Consider the following 19,217-nt stretch of genomic DNA (forward strand, 5'->3'; position numbering starts at 1 on the left):
CACGAAAATGAGGCCTAGTCTGTGCAGATCTCCTGATTATCCTGAATGCCCACTACAATAAATCAATGCTAAAAAATATTTTTTTATCATAAACAACATTTGAAATACTATATATACATATTTGACATCGATTAACCATAGGAAGAAATTTGCGAAGGCATATAATTAAAAACAATAGATTAAATATTTTCTATTCTTGGTCATTTATTATCCTGTCACAATACTAACAGAAAAATGTATTACATTTCGAAAACATGAAATAGTGTATGTATGTTTTGTGATTCTGCTCTCCAAAAACTGTCAGGCTGATTAGTGATCAGATTGTTGTGCATAATAACTCCTGCCCTAAAGTGCATAACACTTCTTACGGTCGACTCTCTGTAGTGTCTTGCATAGCAAGTCAACATATAGTACCTGTTCTGTGAAAAGATACACTTAATAAAACGTGTTTCTCCTTTGCTTTTAAATAAAAAAAACTGTGGTTTAGCAGTGCTTGTGTAAATCTAAAGGAATGTTTGGAATGGCATACTACCATACTAATCCAAATTTTCTAGTGTGCAGTTTATATACTGTGCATCGTATACTCAGATGACCAACTACGTTTGCCCCAATAGACAACACTGTGGATTTCTGTATCCCACAATGGTATGCGCTAAACTTGGCCTTCCGTTCAAAGTGTACTGTAATAATATTTAATAACAACCCCTTGTTTATTCATTTTTGATAAGACAAAACATTTCTTATAAAAATTTAGAATAATGATACAAAATAACGGTCAGAATTAAACATGCAATACAGTCATAAGACAACAGTTTAGCATGCTATTGTTTAAAAACGCACTTTTTCCATATACTATATTAAAAATAGTATGCCGTATATTCTGTGCAGTACGCTAGTATTCCATTCCAACATGCCCTGGTAAAAATGGGCTGAAATGATCGCCCCCTTGTGATAAATTTGGGATAATGCAAACAACAATGGACAAAACATTAAAGGTCCCGTTTTTCTGTGTTTTTGAAGCTTTGATTGTGTTTACAGTGTGCAATATAACGTGTTCATGTTTCAAATTATTCTTACACAATTAACTTGTATAGCGCTGTTTTCACTGTTCTCAAAACAGGCTGATGTCTTCCTTGTTCTATGAAGTCCCTTCTTCAGAAATACGTATCGAGTTTTGATTGTGTAGCTTGTTTAGTGTGTTGTGATTCACTAGGAGTTTAGCTTGCCGTTAGCTTAGCTGCCGACTGACGTATTCCTGTGGGCGGAGCTTAGTCAAAAACTGTTCAACTGACATCATTAAAGCAGGAAGTCGAGGGCTGTAGTCCAAACCAGCCGTTCGCTGTAGGCTTTGAAAGGCGAATTCTGTTAAGGAAAATACACTCGCCTAAAGGATTATAAGGAACACCATACTAATACTGTGTTTGACACCCTTTCGCCTTCAGAACTGCCTTAATTCTACGTGGCATTGTTTCAACAAGGTGCTGAAAGCATTCTTTAGAAATGTTGGCCCATATTGATAAGATAGCATCTTGCAGTTGATGGAGATTTGTGGGATGCACATCCAGGGCACGAAGCTCCCGTTCCACCACATCCCAAAGATGCTCTACACTGAAAAAAATGATTCATTGAATCCAATCAATTTCCCCAACGTAAGTGGTTGCAACCAATTTATTTAAGCTACATTTAAACAAAAAAGATTAGTAAAGTAAAATAAAATATAAAACTTCTGTTTAAATGTAGCTTAAATAAACCCACCGCAACCACTTACCCCAAAAAAATTGACTAAATTCAATGAATCATCCCCTCCAGTGTATTGGGTTGAGATCTGGTGACTGTGGGGGCCATTTTAGTACAGTGAACTCATTATCATGTTCAAGAAACCATTTTGAAATGATTTAAGCTTTGTGACATGGTGCATTATCCTGCTGGAAGTAGCCATCAGAGGATGGGTACATGGTGGTCATAAAGGGATGGGCATGGTCAGAAACAATGCTCAGGTAGGCTGTGGCATTTAAACAATGCCCAATTGGCACTAAGGGGGCCTAAAGTGTGCCAAAAAAACAAATGAGAAAATGAACAGGTGTTCCTAATAATCCTTTAGGTAAGAGTAAATCACCTGGCAGTAAACTTTGAAAGTTTTGAAACTTTCGAACTTTTGAAAGTTTGAAAAATGGGATCAGGAAGACCGTGACCTTTAACATTTAGGCCTTAAAAATATGTGTATTAATGGTTAATCAAGAGGGGGACAATTCTGCTTTAAAACCTTGAAGTCAAGCCGCATCCAGACACCCATATAACTGAATATGATGTTATTTGAATAAAAATACTATCCACAAGGGTTTAAAAGTACAAAGTATTTCATGATACTAATCAAGTTTCTGTTTATGATAAAATCGGATCCCTTAAAATTCCATATCTTGGCCAATTCATGTGTATTTTCAACAAACGTGTGCGTTCTAAATTTGTCAAAAGGACTTTGTGTACACAACAACCATAACATTTTATATAACTGTCACACTCCTAAGCTTTGTTACATGTCATTTGGTTTAAAATTAAACCACCACTCCTATGCAATGACTGAACGTGATCAAGCACAATTTAGTTTTGTGATGTGAATATATTCCCAGAAGCAATTTCCCAGCTACCATCTCCCAGGGGATACTGCAAGACTAAATGAACTAGAATCTAATGTTGCCCTAATGTCAATGTTTGTCAAGTTCTGAATTGATGAGCTCGAAGAAACGTTGCATTGCAATGTTAAACTAGGAAATAAACAGGAGGTTAGTAAGCATGATTGATAACACATTCCAGTGTATACCTATTTACCCACTCAGACTCTGTACTAATTAATGGATTGGCCCTTGTAAATTAAACGAGGTAGAGCCATCCTACAGAAACTAGATCTACAATGCCATTTTCATCACGTGTAATTATGTCTGCTGTCAAAACTTTGGAACGCAGAGGGTTTGGCCAGTTTCCTCATAGACAGTGTGTCTGTCTTACCCTCAAGTCTCGCTCCAGCCCTGGCCTTCTGGAACGGATTCCTGGAGCTTCCGCGGCCCTTGTCCATTTTCTCACTTATGGAGAAACTCTTTCGGGAGTAGATGTTAGAGTGGGATTCTTCCGAAGAGGAGCAGCTGTTCGCTCGCTCTATTCTAGAGATCGGCGAGCAGAACGGACCTAGTGCCATGCCTAGTCCCAGGTCTACACCTATTCCACTACTGCTACTCTGACCCCCCTTACCTGTGTCTGCTGATCCCTCTGGAGGCTCCTCTGGATCAAACTCTGTATGACTGAGCTCGGCCTCTCGCTCAGGGTGCGAGACACCTAGGTCCTGGGGCTTATCGAATGTAAAAGAGCCTCCGGGTGAGTCAGATCGCTCTTGGACAGGGTAAGGGGTAGAGACACAACGAGTGTCAATGCAGTCTGTAATGCTGGTATATTCTGCGGCTTTAACCTGCACACCCATACCACCGTAGTAACCCCGTGATGTGAACATTAGGCTGTGGGACTTGACTAAATGGGGCTCGTCCAGGAACAGTGGTCCTGCTGTTGACAGGAACCGACTGCTCTTGGACCGCTCTAGGACACCAGCTGATGGGGGCGGTGAGGGGTCCAGGTCCCAGGAGGGAAGGGTGTCTCGCAGCAGGTGGGCAGAGCAGAGCGATAGATCAGCGGCGGCACTGTCCTCGAATAGGACTGTACCGTCAGACTGTCTTTCACTTCCCCCTGCCCTTCCACTGCAGTCCCGTCCCCCTGAGAGCATTGCATCCATGATCTCCGAATGAAGAGACGATTCTCGAGCAAGAGTTGGCACTTTCCTGACTGGCTCCAGAAAGCTTTCGGTGGGTGGGACGTCCTCTGAGGCGGAAACATAGATATCTATGCAGGAAGAGGGGCGATGTTGCTGCTGCACTGCTAAAGTATTCAAAGGTGTAGGTTTGGACTCTTTGGGTCCTGCTCCAGAGGATACAGACTGAGAGCTGTTTGCGCGGTGGAGGCTGAACAACCTTTCTTTTAAAATACCTTCTGCTCGATCTGCCCCGCACCTGTCCTTGGAGGAATGGCTCACGTAGAAGGAGTGACTGCGGATGCGTGGCGCCATAGCGGTTGGTGAAGTAGGGGAAATGGACTCTTCTCCACCCTGCTCCAGTGACTCCTGAAGCTTGTAGGAATTACCTTCTTGACTGTTAAAACTACTTTGGCGTAGGATGTAGTTCGTATCAGTGCAGTCAGACGATGTCCTGGACCGTGCTTTGTTGACTTCACCTCGATCCACACCAGCAACCCGTTCCAGTGTCACGGCGATCCGGGCGATCAGCTCCTCCATCTGGGCAAGCCTGACGTCAACAGTCTGCAGGGAGGCTTTCATGAAATGTTCCCGCTCGTTTACCTCCTCCAGGCGCATTGCCATGTTCTCCACCCTGCATGATCAGACATCAGTTACATTAAATATACGGCATATACTAATATTTTATTTTCACAACTCTACAGTATATAGCAACATGATCTCACAAAGTTCCGTAGTATAGTCACAGAATATTTTGCTAATTTTTCCGTGGCATTGTCACGGATCTCCGAATTTTTCCGTGGCCGTAACACGGACTTTCTTTTCCGTGTCATTGTCACGGATTAATTACTCAACTGCTTTTTCCTATTTTCAAACCATTGTCACTTCGGTTTAGGGTTAGGTTTGGTATTTGCATTAGGATGTAACTTTAAGTATTGGTTTATACAATTTTTTCAGATTTATTCTTTTATATTTTCTCAATTTTAAACCTTTGTCGCCTGGCATTAGGGTTAGAGTTGGGTTTGGGTAAGGATGTCATTTTATGTAAATCTAACCCTAAACCGAAGCGACAATGGTAAGAAAATAGGAAAAACTGTTGAGTAACCAATCCGTGACAATGACACGGAAAAGAAAGTCTGTGACAATGCCACGGAAAAATAAGCAAAATATTCCGTGACTATACCACGGAAATTCGTGATATCAGGTTGTACATACAGTTTAGTAATGTCTGTTGGTCATTGTAATATGTATTTTGGTGGTGTAACAGGCATAAATGGCTTTTGTTTGTAATGGTCCCTAACCTTTCAGATGTCACACGTATTCTCTCATCATTGGATGAATTGAAGCGGTCATCTTTCTCTCTGAAATATTCCTCCATGCACTGCTCTTCAAAGTCATGTACCTTTTTCAGCTCATCTTCAGTGATGAAGAGCTCTGTGAGGAGAGACTTTCAATTACTGGTTTCAAAATGGATCACACATCATAAGATTGGCACATTATAACAGTCAAGTTTTCTGTTTAATGCATCTATTTATTTCTGAAACTAGTGCAAAGTAACACAGCATCATACCATTCATACAACATTTGAAAGTAATTTTGTATGGCAGTATACAACATGATAGTTCATCATTTTTAATGGAACAATGTCACACTATAAAGAAACATCCATGACATAAGTTTTACAAAAGAAAAAAATATCAAAGAGAATTTTTAAGTTGGCATGAGGCTTCATTCTCATTAGCTGAATCATCGACAATGCTAGCTGTCATAGTGAAGCTTTCAGTGTATTGCAACAGCATTAAATCACTCACTCAGCCCATAGTCCCTCTCATCGTCATCGTGCTTCCTCCAGCGACAGCAAAGGTGTTTGAGAACCATAGTTATGTGGCTGAAGATGATGAGGGGAGGAGGAAGAACAGGACGTTCGTGGAAAGTCATGATCAGCTGGTATCTCTGGAACTTCCATACCTGATTGGAGATGGACTTCACCTCGAAGAATGTGTTACTGTTACAACCAAAAACAACATTATCATATAATCACTGTTTGGGACACAAAACAAAAATCAATCAAGCTTCAATCAAATTGCTTGAATGAATGAGAGAAGAGGTTTGTGCTAGTCCACCTGGAAACAAAGCTGCTTTTAAAGAAGATATAATTACTGAATTTGAAGAGGATTGTGGGATTTGTGACATCAAAAATAGGAACGAAAACGTTGCCACCACTAATATGGCAGTGCCGTTGACCCACAATCCAGTAGAAAACGCGCGGTCTAGTTATTCAACTTTCCCTGTCTACCTGCACAAATATCAACAGCACAACCGAGTTGTAGGTTGCCAGGTTGCGGTCAAAATGGATTCAAATTTGTATGATGTGTCTATTGTGTGACTATTCATATAACGAGGTAGGGCCGTTTAAATTACGAGAGTTTTCCGGGAGAAATAACAAAACAGGGTGGCGGGAAATAGGTGTGAAATACAGGAGACTCCCAGGGAAAAACAAGAGTGTTAACAGGTATGATTTATATACACCATGATTTTTACATACTTCAAAGAATGCCACGGTACTATCAGCGTACTTTTTGATCATTATAATTTGTAATCAACAGTATTTTGTCACTCCCAGTGTGGACACAACAGAAAAGCACACATAATATAAACATTCATTTAACTTACTTGAAGACAGCAATTAGCAAGTTAACCAGTAGGATGTTGGCCACCAGCAGGTAGCAGGCCATGATGGCAGGTACAATCCAAGCTCCAGTCTTGCAGGGTGGGAGGGCCACAATGACTCCGTCTTCATTGGTGATGTTCTGTCCACATGGAGCTGTTAAAAAACAGTACTAAGTACTACTGAATACTGCCTGGGAAAATGTGGTATAAACTGGTACACACATAAACAATTAATAATATAATTTATCTACTGCAAAATTTAAACAGGCAATCCCGCTCCCTCCATCATGACACTGGGAAAAATGAACCAATCAAACTTGGATGAAAAGACTTTATACACCAAGTGGATTTCAAATATATTAAAAAATATATTCCATATGTAAAATTTGCATCCCCAATATATTTAAACAATAATGTTTAAAATATATTGATATTAAATGTACAGCAGTCCATTTGATGGTTGTAGTGCAGGTAAAAATGTATTGACAATACATCAACCGTTTTTCCAAATAGGATGGTTCAGTTGCTGTAGCTTTCAAGGAGAGGAAAGTCAGTCAGGTTCAAATGTACAAATTTACATATTTGTGTTTATTTCATTTTCTAGTTATATCAATATTAAGAATCACACTCAGATGCCCAAAGTGAGAGAACTGAAGTAACATGAGTTATTTATTAAATACTCAATTTTTTTATACGCAATTTAGTTTTTTATATATCAAATTTATTAGATCAAAAACTCTGACAACTGAACCACGTGAAAAAACTTTAATACTGATGAGAAGAGGCAAATGCATCTTTTTGATAAAGGATGTATTATTGATGTGAGATATGAGTTTTTCCAAGTACACTGTACATTTGTACTAGTGTGCTGCATGCTTTATTGTTTTTGCAAGTTATGTCACGTTAATGTTACATTTTGAAATGAAATGAGTGTGAATCACATTGACCACTAGAGTAATAAAACCTTTAAAGTCAACTTTAGCCGGTCAGGAATGTTTCTGATGTAGATTTTAGCATTATTCAAGTTTCCATGATAGGGTGGTTAAATCTAGATAATTAAATTTTCATTGGACACTTGAAAATTTTCCCCCACCACGGAAACCTGGTCATTAGCCTTGCAATGCCGTGCAGGGGTGTAATACACTTAATGACCATTAGGGGCAGAGATGAGGCAATGACATGGCGGTGAAATTAAAATGGTGACGGAGATAAAGCTAGCATAATTGATTTATTAGAAATTGCCTATATGAGATGGACCACTGGTACGCCCAGTTCCTTGGGTGCGAATGTAATTTTCGCCCAGCCAGAGTTTGTCATTCACTTTGTGATGTAGCTTCCTACTATTCACATCTGAAACAAAGAACGAAAGCGTTATTTCAGCTCTCTTATCTTTGGGCCACCCACCTCACAGCAGACACACACAAACAAGTATGCACACAACACACATACATTACTCAATGAGCAAACACATATATGCAAACTCCACGGCTCATGTCACCCACAGGTCCTCAACACTGCAGCTATATAAGGCACGGCCTGTTTTGAGTACACACTGTACCTTTTATCATGCACAAGCAATACAGTTTAATCTGACATGAGAGAATAGGAGTTCGCTGCAATCAGGATGCCAGAATTAACAGGGCCTCAGGGACAAAATTAGGAGTCATTTAGGCTGTCCATGTTGCTTCTCTTCAATTACTCTTAGACCGAGTCTGTTGAGATCAGTCCTCTTTGGGGGTCATACTATCTGTTCATGTGCACTGAACATTGGAGGGTTGACATATGAACTGTACATATGTTTTCATTAATCATTGTATAAACATGGAAGGGAGATGTAATTGCTTGACTATTACCTCCCGCAGAAACTACGCCCCTGTGTCTGCTGCAGTTTTCTTTTCGACTGAGGATAATTCTTTAGGTCTTAAAAATCTTAGGGCCCTATTTTAACGATCTAAGCGCATTGTCTAAAGCGCACAGCGCAACGTCTAAATGGGCGTGTCCGAATCCACTTTTGCTAATTTAACGACGGGAAAAATCGTTTTTGCGCCGAGCGCATGGTCGAAAAGGGTAGGTCCTATTGTAATGGGAGTATTTTGGGCGTAACGTGCAGTAAACCAATGAGAGTCACAGCTCTCATTCCCTTTAAAAGCAAGCTGCGCTGGCGCTATGTCTAATCCCTATTTAGATGACGGACTTTGTAAACTGAAAAACTAAACGGAGGTAGAAGATCCCCAGTTTAAGATTAATGTTAAATAATTGTGTTGTTTTTCCCTTATATTGAAATTGTTATTTTTTTATTAAAACCTTTAAAACCCGTTTTCTTTTAGTCATGGAAGTAAAAAGCAGGCTTGTAATTGCTTTAAATGTATGGCTATCCAATATCATAAAAAAATAATTTACAAGTATGTAAGATAAGGTTTGTACTCTAAAAATACTTTATTTGTAACAAACAGGAGATAAAGAAATTACAAACGGCTCTCCTCACGTTTCAGCACTTTGGACAGCGTTTTTTTAACAAAGAGTTTTTTTAAGCATTACTTACAAATGTTTCTCATCTCGCCATATCCACAGGTACATCATATACAATAAATCCGTGAGGTAGCATTAAAAAAAAACATTTAAAAACAGACGCATTTGTTTAAAGCAAAGCATTTATTTACTTATCAGGCTGCAGGTAAAGCAGCTCTTTGCGCCTTCTAACGTCTCATAATCAGTCCTCATTTATAAATATGTCCAAGAGACTCAATAATAATCTCTTAAATTCAATCCTTTAATCTTTCATATTTAAAAGCATTTTTGTGCTGCTGCGCATTTATGTACTTTGTGATAAGCAAACCCGCGTTGTCCTCCCGTTTATAGGCGCATATTACTAATGCGCTCTTTAAATAACATAAAACATATTGCGCCATTGACTTTAGACCAGGTTTTTGTTAGTCAATGGAGTAGTCTATTTTAGTTGCCTCAAAATAGCAACGCGCCAACAATGCGCCTGAACACACCTCGTTTTTCAGACCAGAACGCCCATGGGCGCAAAGGGGGCGCAAATGCATTTGCTATTTAAACAACGCGGCGCTAAACGTGAAAATTAGGGTGGAAACTAGCGAAAGACACTTGCGTCGCGCATTGCGCCGGGTGTAAGATAGAGCCCTTAAACTGACTTCTTACTATCATTCAACCCTTTCAACTTCCAGTCATTACGGCTCTTGTCTTTATTCTTTCTATATGTAATTTAAGAAATATTCCTTTACTCTGCTTTTTAACCCTTTTACGTTGTCTATGATTTAATTGGTCAGTCATTATTGTTTGTGAATAGAACTAGAACTTTTGATTTAGTTTTTTTACTTTGACTTCAATGTTTTTTTAATTATATTCACAATATTGTATACATTCTGTAAAACTTTCACCCGTTGGTTCCTGCCCTTAGAGGGAGTGCAGCAGGGATGATGTATTTGTGTAGGCCAAACAGGAAGTTAGCGGGACATTAGTTCCCTCACCAATAAGATCATTTATTTTCCCCATAGACTGTTGGATTATGGCAAAAAATCTCAGGACTGGGGCTCAGGACAATCGCACTTGGATACGGTTCTGTATTGTAAAGTAAAATCTACGTGCGCCATGACATGCACTCTGTAAATACGAAATACGTTGAATGATTTTTCACGCGATGCTGTCAGGACTAGACTCACCATCAACTATAAATTTGCTCGGGAAAGCTACGGGAGGCAGGTGGACTTTGACCTTGTCCTGAGGTACCATGTACTAAGGACTTTTCTTTATTTTCAATTTTTTACTTGACCTTGTTTAAATGAAATATTATATTCAGTTTAATAATTTTTTGTAATACTGCTATTCTTAGTAAATCTTAATACTTGTTACTTATTATAACAGGTGCCTTGCCCACTCCTCACCATTCTTCTCACAGCATCCATGCCTATTTAAGTTGCATTTTTAAAAAGATAGTGGGGTAAAACTGTAGCTGAAACAGTGGGGTTTCATGACCCTTTAAGTCCCAAACAAAAGCTGTAGTCAACTTGTTAGCAACCGCCCTTTTTTCAGACACTTTAAAACTTTAAAAAGTCAGGAGTGGGGGTATGTGGGGGTAAAAATTAGAAAATATCTCAGGCTTATGGTAATTTGAGATCTTATTTAAGGCTTATTTAACCAAAACCCCATTTAAAAACTCATTGACTTCACGGCGATGGAACCGGAAGTGCTAAAATGCTAACTAGCTTCTGGGTTTTGCCTACAAAAATATGTCATCCCTGCGGCACTCTATTGCCCCAGCAGTACCATTTAATTTTTTAATTAAAGTTTTATTTAATTCAAGTTTCTACACTGTTAAAAAAAGGTCAAAACTAGTGCACTAATATGCACTCTTTGATACTAATATGTACCACTGAGGTACTGAAATTCATTTCTAGGTACAAAGGCGTACTTTTTGAAAGTGTACTGCACAAGGTGGGACAGGTGGGAACCATTTTTTGGCTTTTTTTGTAACAGTGTATTATTCTTTCTTAAAGATATATAGGACGATGTGCCATCATCACTCATCACATGCCAACATTATGACCCCTGCTGTTGTCGTTAAAATGAGTCACAACAGTAGGAATAATGTTAAATAAGCATCCAAACTTAAATCATGTCATGACCCAACACCAAAAAAAGTACATACTACTAGACTAGAACTCCAAGACAAAAAAAGGGAAGAGAGAAAGTGGTGAAATTATATTATCAAATTACCAATGATTTAAGTAAAGAGAAGAATTGAGAATAAATTGCATCAACTCTGCCTGCCTAACTCATAACAGGTTTTATAATTTGTCTGCATAGTAGCACAGCTGTTAACAATGATATCTTAAACTTACCTTAATGGGGTAAAAAAGAAGCATGTCAAAAGTAACTGATGCTTTATCACATAAAGACTTAAATAACTTACCACTCAAAATGATCTAGGATCAGGCAAGCCCCTAACACTGCTCTAATGTATTGTATTTACACAATACATTGTTATTTCTCTTAAACAGCTTGTAAAAAGTAAAAGTAAACTTTTAGTTCACTTCCAAAATCTACATTCTCTACTGTAGTTCAGTTAAAGCTATGCTGTTTTCATCTTGAGCTGTAGACATGAATAATAAAAGTAGATACATTTTCCAGATTCATTAAACTTTAATCAGAGATGAAATCACAAATTCTGAAAGCTTCAACACAGACCATATTTATTTTAAGATAAATGCCTTTTTATCTGCAGTCTTACAGTTTTATAAACTAGATAACACATGTTTAAAACCTCTATGATTGTAAATTGAACCATATCATCTTCAAATGCCAATTTACTGTAAGTGCAACCATTTACAGAATGACACTATTTATGAGAGTACACAAAAGCACATCTACACACCATAAAAAGTGTCCTCTACAGTAAAACGCAATTAAATAAAAAGCTTTCACCTTATCTCTGGGATCAGTGAGGTATGACAGCTTTCCAAATTTCTTCCAACTAACTATCAATAAATCATAAATACCCCAGCTCTGAAAGACATTTTTAAGAAGACAGCCTTACGGTCAATTTGGTCGGCAAACACCTCTCCATAGATCATCCAATACGGCATGAAGAAGATGTTGCGTGCCAGCATCCAGGATGGGTCTTCGTTGGGATTTAGGATGGCTTGCCGTGCCACCCCGAAACTCATCAGCACCACCAACATGATGATCACGAAATACATCATGTCAATCATCTACATTTACCCCCGGATTGAGGAAGATGGCAAAAGGAAAGAGAGAGAGAGAGCATTAGTGTCTATTTTATGCTTTCACATTTTAAACATTTGAAGGTGCACGCAGTATTTTTTCTTTATAAATAAATGTAAAAATGAGTTAATCATATTCATGCTTCATATATTCTGTGGGTTACCAAAATAAGTGAGCAGTAGCCTATTTTGCTTGGACTGTGATCAAACATGGCACCCCCAATAAGGTGGAGCTCACATAAAATAAAACCATTTTATTTAACCACTTAACTGGATTCTTCATGTTTGTACATTTACATTCATGTTTTCTGCAGATGCATTTTACAGGGCATTAAAAGTAGCCTATATATGAAGAGTTTCGTTGCAAAACGAGGTAAATACATTTTTTTACATTTTTGTCAAAACATGTTTATTATTATGTTATCGTGTTATTATTTTGTTTTATGGTGCTACTTAGCTGTATTTTTTAAGTTATGACGGTTTAAATCAAAACAAACCAACTGCAGTTGCATTGAAATTAATTGGAATGCACAACCAAAAAACAAGATTTCTGAACAATTAACAAAACGGTGGATATCTCGTTTTGCAACGAGATATTTTCATATTTTCATATTTTATCAGTATCTCTGTTTCCTGGGGTTCAAACCCACAACCTTTTGTGCTGCTAATGCAATGCTGTAACAACTGAGCTGCATAAACACTAAACCTGCATACATTTTTATGTTTGTGTGCATTCATACTACATTATCATGAAAATTGGACTTTTTCCATGTTTAAGTGCTATAATTGGGTCCTTTATGCTTTTATGGACCTAGAAAATCTTAAAAAGAACAACCCAGTAACATAGTTTTGGTAAACCATTCTCTGCAACCATGTGAAAAAATAGGTAAATGAAATTTGGGTCTCCCTGTGATGTCAGAAGGGGATAATACTGCCCCTTAATCTGCACTATCCAACCATGCCACTGCCATTTAGTGCAGTGAGCTCATTTGCATTTAAAAGGAGACACCCAAAACAGCACATTTTTTTGCTTGCACCTACAAAGTGGCAATTTTAACATGATATAATAAATTATCTATATGGTATTTTGAGCTTAAATTTCTGGGGACACCAAAGATTTATTTTACATCTTAATAAAGTCTTGTGAAATGCCCCCTTTAAGACTTTGCATGTGCTCTTAGTTAATAATAGTTAGCCGATCAGTCCTCCTCACCATCTTTCCAATCATCATGACGTATGGGCCCAGGTATTTGTTCACTCCGAAGATGTCAAGCAGTCGTATGTACCAATAAATGATATTGACGCAGTATATGACTCTTCCATAGCTCATCAGCGGCGGCTCTTGTAGACGGAGCACCATCCCAATGGAGAAGATGAGAATGGCCATGAGGTCAGTGACGTTCCAGTACTCCTGTAACCACACTTTCACCTTTTGCAGGAGCTTGCCTGGTTCTGACATGAGAATCTAATGGATAGAGACATTGATAGAGGAACAAGCTCTGAACAGCTGTAAAGAATCAAGAATCAATATGGATGGATTGAATACCAGAAGAGGGCAGTAGTGGACAGCAAAAGAAGATTTTTTAGAAGGAAAAGCATTTGCAAAAAGAGCAGCTCAGTTTGTGAGAAGGAAATATGATACCATTTGGTTGTAAAGTAGAAAAATGGGGTGGTTTCCCAGACAGGGATTACCTTAGTTTAATTAAGAAATATAACTTGTTTTAACAAACATGCCTTACGAAAAACATTACTTGTGTGCATTTTGAGGCAAAACAAAGGGCACTTAAGATATGTCAATCAGTGGCAGCTCGTGACTGCTCATTCGAGGATGCGCTAATTCAAAATACGTGTTTGGATTGTCACGTGTGTGGTTCCCTTTTCCAAAACATGTGTCCTGAGCGTCAAGAGATCCTGCGTGCATCACGTGTTCTGCCAAAACAAGTGCCCGATGCACACGCGCCAAAACCGTTTATGATAAAAGAGATGCTCACGTTCCCAAAATATACGCTAGACACTTCCTTAACAGTAAACTCTGATTACGCATGATATTATACGAGTATCTGGCAAACGCGAGCTTCTCTTCATCATAAACTCTTTAGATGTGTCTGCAGCTGGCACTTATTTTGGCATGACACGTGATGATCTCTCAAAGCGCAGAACACATATTTTGAAAAAAGAACCACACACATGACGGGCTACATACATGTTGTGACGAATTTCGCATCCTGCGCTTCAAAAAAAAGAAGTCACCAGCCGCCACTGATGTCAATGCAAGTTGTTTTTTAGTTTGGACAGCTCTTACATTTATTTTAGTCTAGGACTAGTCTAATCCCTGTCCAGGAAACTGCCCCAATATGTCTATGCAAGGTTTTTTAAAATTAAGGCAACTCAAACATGCATTTTAGTCTGGGACTAAGCCGTCTGGGAACCCGCCCTATGTAATGTATTTTTCAGTAGCGTGACAGTAGCTCAACTGCTTTAAAATGTGACCGTGTCTGTGAAAACCCAGATAAAGTGATTTTTTGTGACTTACATAAAAATGTTTTCTAAATAAAAATGATCTATGTTATGTTAAAACATTCTGTTAATATAATGCGGCACGACGCAAAGCGGAGTGTGCATTATTTTCAAATAATTTAAAGCACCCAAGTCAATTTTTTTCCGATTATACCACGGTTACCACAATCATTGGTCTGGTTGTTATTTTAAGACATTTGACAGGTAAGGTGCGCGGTTTACAGAAAAATAATCAACACCCAAGGAACATTTCTCAACCAATCAAAGCAAAGCATTTAACACATGGTATAAGTGTTCATAAAGACTCATTGATACATTTTTGCAGACCCTTTAAAGTTGTCTTTTTATTGGTAAATCCAGATGTTCGTTTTTTTATTGGGGTTAGAAATTGCAGTTCTTCCTTCAAATTGCTAATTTATTTCTGGATTTATTGTTGTAGCTATATTAAGAATAAATTTAGTGCTGCCACCCTAACTGAGATCCAGATTTGTTGTGTCAGATACATGCTGCTCTGGTTACAAAAAACCTGAAAAATCTACATTGCCTAGCTTGTCAGCTTCAGCTAATACAGTGAACTGCTTTTGTTAATAGCTTGCATAGCAGGTAACAAATCATTACCTCCCCGTTTGAGGGATTAGAAAAACATTGCATTACAAATGAGACAGAGATGCATGAGTCTCCAATGAAGCCTCACCTCTCTCATCTTTTCGATTCCATTGGTGAAGATGTAAGCAATAACAATCCACTCCTGAGGAGAAGGCCAGAGGTCCATCTTCACCAGCACAATATAGTTGAAGAGCATCAAGTATCCGACATAGGCCAACTGTGAGAAAAAAAATCACGATTAGGGAAAAGAATGAACGTTTTTATTTGGTCTGCTTAAATTTGAAACAAGGCTATTTTTTGGAAAACTGATGCTTTTAATTCACTGTCTTCTTTATAGTTTTATTCTGTTTAATTGAAAATCTGATGTAGAAAAATACATTTTAATTCTGCTGCTACAGTATGAAAGCATTATTGAGCTCTCAGTACGGTCTCTGGATATTGCTCTGTTTTCTTCAGCAACATATTTTGTTTTTGTGTAAAGAGCAGGAAGATTGATATACACACTCTCACCAGAGGAGCAAAAAAATACAGCTCGGTGTAAACAATACAATGTGACTGTAGTGAATACAGCCAAGGAGGAGAAAGAAGAGAGAGAGAGAAAGAGCGAGAGTAAATAATGAAGACACACAGCACACAGGAGGAGATTTTTTTTATCTTTAGGAGCCTGGAGATTTGTCAGATTCATGACCTATATTTATAACACAGATGAGGATAAATAAAAAAACTGCAGTTTTCATCTGTACTTCCCGGCATTTGAACATTGCTCTCCCCCTAGACCTTTTATGAAATGAAAAAAAAACATTTTTTATAAACTCCCTTACATGGCATTTTCACATGGAACAATGTTGTAGGTTTGCATGTAAAATAGGAATTTTGGTAACACTTTATTTTACGGTGTCATGCTACATGTAATTATTATAGTACTAACAGTTTATTATACATAGTTACATGCAACTAAACCAAACTCTAATCCTAACCTCAACCCTACAGTAAGTACATGTTGTTAATGATTATTACTTAGTCCTTAAATGTATAATTACACTGTAACAGTGTTGCCGTAAAATAAAGTATGACCGTAATTATTTTTTTTTTATTGAAACGAAAGCACATTTAGGCTTTTACCGTGTGAAACCAGAACTTGACAATAGGAGCGTTGTAAAACTCGTAAATTTTGCGACCCAGTGGAATAAGACGATGCCGGCTCTGAACTTCCTCCACCTGTTTCTTACGGGATGCTTGTGAACTGACGTTTCCCAGCATAGCCTGCGGAAAGTACAGAGGACAGGGACATAAAAAAAGAAAAAGGAGAGAGATGCTTTTACACACATTTGCATATTATGAATTTTACCCAGAATTGCATGCAGCTGTTTTAAACACTGCAGTGCAATACTGATTGCTGAGGCAGGTGAGAGATCATAATGAGCTGGGCATTGATGATTCTGCCTGAAAATGATTGTGTGCGAAAGAGAGAGTGAGAGAGAGAGAGAGAGAGAGAGAAAGAGAAAGAGAGAGCATGAAAATGCCCAGTGCCATGGGTTATTTAGACCCATCTTTAATCCAAGAGTGGGGAGCTTATCCCGTAAATGGAAAATATGGCACACTCTTGGACGTCATGACAAAATTGTATTGCAACAACTTTATTTGCTGTTCAAGCGGTTAGGCAGAGCTACACAATCTTGCAAACTACACACCTTTGCTGTCAATCTAAAGAGCAATACAAACAGCTTGCTGCATTGGTACAGGCAGCCCTAATTTTTGCACTGGCATTTCAAAGTAGCAAAGAATTGCCATTACAGTGTATTTTTGAAAGAGCATCCAAATAAATTGCAATACAATTGTCAGCTTGTGTTATAACTATAGATCTGCAATATATTCATAGAGTTAAGTGAGGTGGAAAGCTTCAGTTTTTGCAGCTGTGTTGTACAAGATCAGACCAAGATCGACCCAGTCACTTGACCACACTAGAGGTTAGGACATTCACCCCTGCAAAGCAAAATTTCTGGGTGAAACGAAGTGCGAAACTCAAGTGAGCGTGAAACCGCAGGATTCTTTTGCAAGCTGCTATTTACGTTTTTTTTTTTTTATTTTAGTGTTGTTATAAAGAACAAGATCAGTAGACACAGCCAAAATAAGTGACAACTTGCTACTGATCATCTTGCTACATGAATTTGCTTGTCAAAGCAAGAACCCTACACAAAATTCACAAAGAGATTTCATTGGACGTTCCTTAGGATAAAGACTACCCCTGATATGACCTCGCCGTGCAAGGGTGATTGTCCCAAGGCCTTTACGAGAAATGTAATCCTTTTCATGGTTGGGTAACCTTAGGACTACATTTCTTATCATTTGGATGATCTGTATCTTTAAATCAAAATTGATAGTTCACAATGAAAGATTGAGCGCCAATATACGTGCAGTTTTTGTGTGAAGTAAGGCAAAACATCTGGTTCAACTTAAAAGTGAAGGTTGCAGTCATGAAGATGGGCAGATAAGGTCGTAATGCAATGGAAATACGAGCTTTTGACATGCACAATGCTGTGGTCGTTAATGATAATGAGACAGGCAGCATACACAGTACCGTACTTCAGAGGAGACCCTCTCTAAAAGTAAAGAAACAGAGAGGAGACAAAGACCAAGGCAGATGGAGACACGATACAACTCCACAACCACGCGCCGTCGCTTTGACAACGAGGAACGAAGAGAAGGGGTGAAGTAGGAGGAAGAGGGTGTGAGCGTGAAGGGGGTTCAGAGAAGTAGCAGGGTCGGTACGGTTCTCCGTAAAGAAACGCCACGGACTCGAGACAAACCGGAAGTGTATTCGCGGGCCAAATTGGGGGCAGGACTTCCACAGCCTGGATATATGTGTGTGTACGTGTACTTGTGTGCGAGTGTGTTACACTACACACTACAATACGAGGCTAAGGTGGGTGCTCTCACCACGGAGTTGTACTGCGTCTCACAGTAAGATCTTACTGTGAACTCCATGTCCTCATCGTCTTTCTCCTTAGCTTGTTTCTCTGGTTCATCCACATCCTTCTCCTGCAGGTAGGTGTCCTGATCCTGAGGCATATACGACATTTCGTCCTTATTTTTAAACTCGAGACTCAGTATCGAAGGGGGGAGAAGCAGGCCCAGGATGACCTGTCAAACAAAGACACACATGAGAGCATAAGAGACAAATACACTACTGCTTCTTAGCTGGTAGTCTACGACCAATCTTTCCAGTTCCAGGACAAAAAAGCTCTGATAAAGGTGAAGGTGAAATGCTAGTGGTTATGTGTTGTGCTTCAAGTGCACCCGTGAGATAAAGTCTAAAATCAAAAAGCAGAAATAGAAGCACCAGAACGTTTCTTAAGCCCTGTGCTGCTTTTATCAAGGACTTAAAATCTGTCTGAGGATTTGTCTCAGATCTGTCTTTTTCCAACTAACCCAGTACAGAGACTTCTAACAGACATCACAGAAATCTCCTAAAATTCACTATCTCACCAAGAGGCCACTTTATACATTTTATACTTTCATTTGATGGTCCCCATTTCAAAATAAAGTGATATCAAAAAAGTCCTCAACAGTGGCGGCCGGTGACTTCTTTTTCGAGGGCCGCCACTTGTCCTCAATGACTTACTCTCAAGATTCTGCAATACTGTACACAGTTAAAAGTGGTCAAAACATGTAGCCCAGTTGTCACTGGGGCAGTAACTTTAAAAAGGTCCTAATAAGTACTGTACCATTAGGTGCAGTTATGTATACCATGTGTGCCAATGAGGTACTAATATGTGATCCTGGACCACAATTCAATTTTATTTATTTTGCGCTTTTCACAATTGTTTAATTGTTTCAAAGCAGCTTTACATTAATAGATGCAGGAGAAAACACTAAAAAAATCAATG

At 38.7% G+C, this 19,217-nt stretch overlaps 1 protein-coding gene across 14 annotated transcripts in view; it reads right to left on the reverse strand.

Annotated features, from left to right (window-relative positions):
• Positions 1–1,763: 1,763 nt before the first annotated feature.
• Positions 1,764–19,217, reverse strand: part of trpm3 (transient receptor potential cation channel, subfamily M, member 3) — a 177,955-nt gene continuing 160,501 nt past the window's right edge. For 3 of the 14 annotated variants that reach the window (XM_055199095.2, XM_055199093.2, XM_055199096.2), the window contains 10 exons: positions 18,304–18,471; positions 16,453–16,593; positions 15,419–15,547; positions 13,421–13,672; positions 12,021–12,195; positions 7,703–7,810; positions 6,464–6,614; positions 5,602–5,795; positions 5,092–5,224; positions 1,764–4,424 (listed from right to left, as the gene is read on the reverse strand). In XM_055199095.2, coding sequence (XP_055055070.2) covers positions 2,921–4,424; positions 5,092–5,224; positions 5,602–5,795; positions 6,464–6,614; positions 7,703–7,810; positions 12,021–12,195; positions 13,421–13,672; positions 15,419–15,547; positions 16,453–16,593; positions 18,304–18,471 — 2,955 coding nt within the window. In that variant the 3' untranslated portion in view covers positions 1,764–2,920. Of the gene's footprint in view, positions 4,425–5,091; positions 5,225–5,601; positions 5,796–6,463; positions 6,615–7,702; positions 7,811–12,020; positions 12,196–13,420; positions 13,673–15,418; positions 15,548–16,452; positions 16,594–18,267; positions 18,472–19,217 lie in introns of all 14 variants that reach the window. The other 11 variants (XM_055199091.2, XM_055199092.2, XM_055199094.2 and 8 more) reach the window with 7 other exon arrangements.

Source organism: Misgurnus anguillicaudatus, chromosome 22 (assembly GCF_027580225.2).
Source record: "Misgurnus anguillicaudatus chromosome 22, ASM2758022v2, whole genome shotgun sequence".
NCBI classification, from domain to species: Eukaryota; Metazoa; Chordata; class Actinopteri; order Cypriniformes; family Cobitidae; genus Misgurnus; species Misgurnus anguillicaudatus.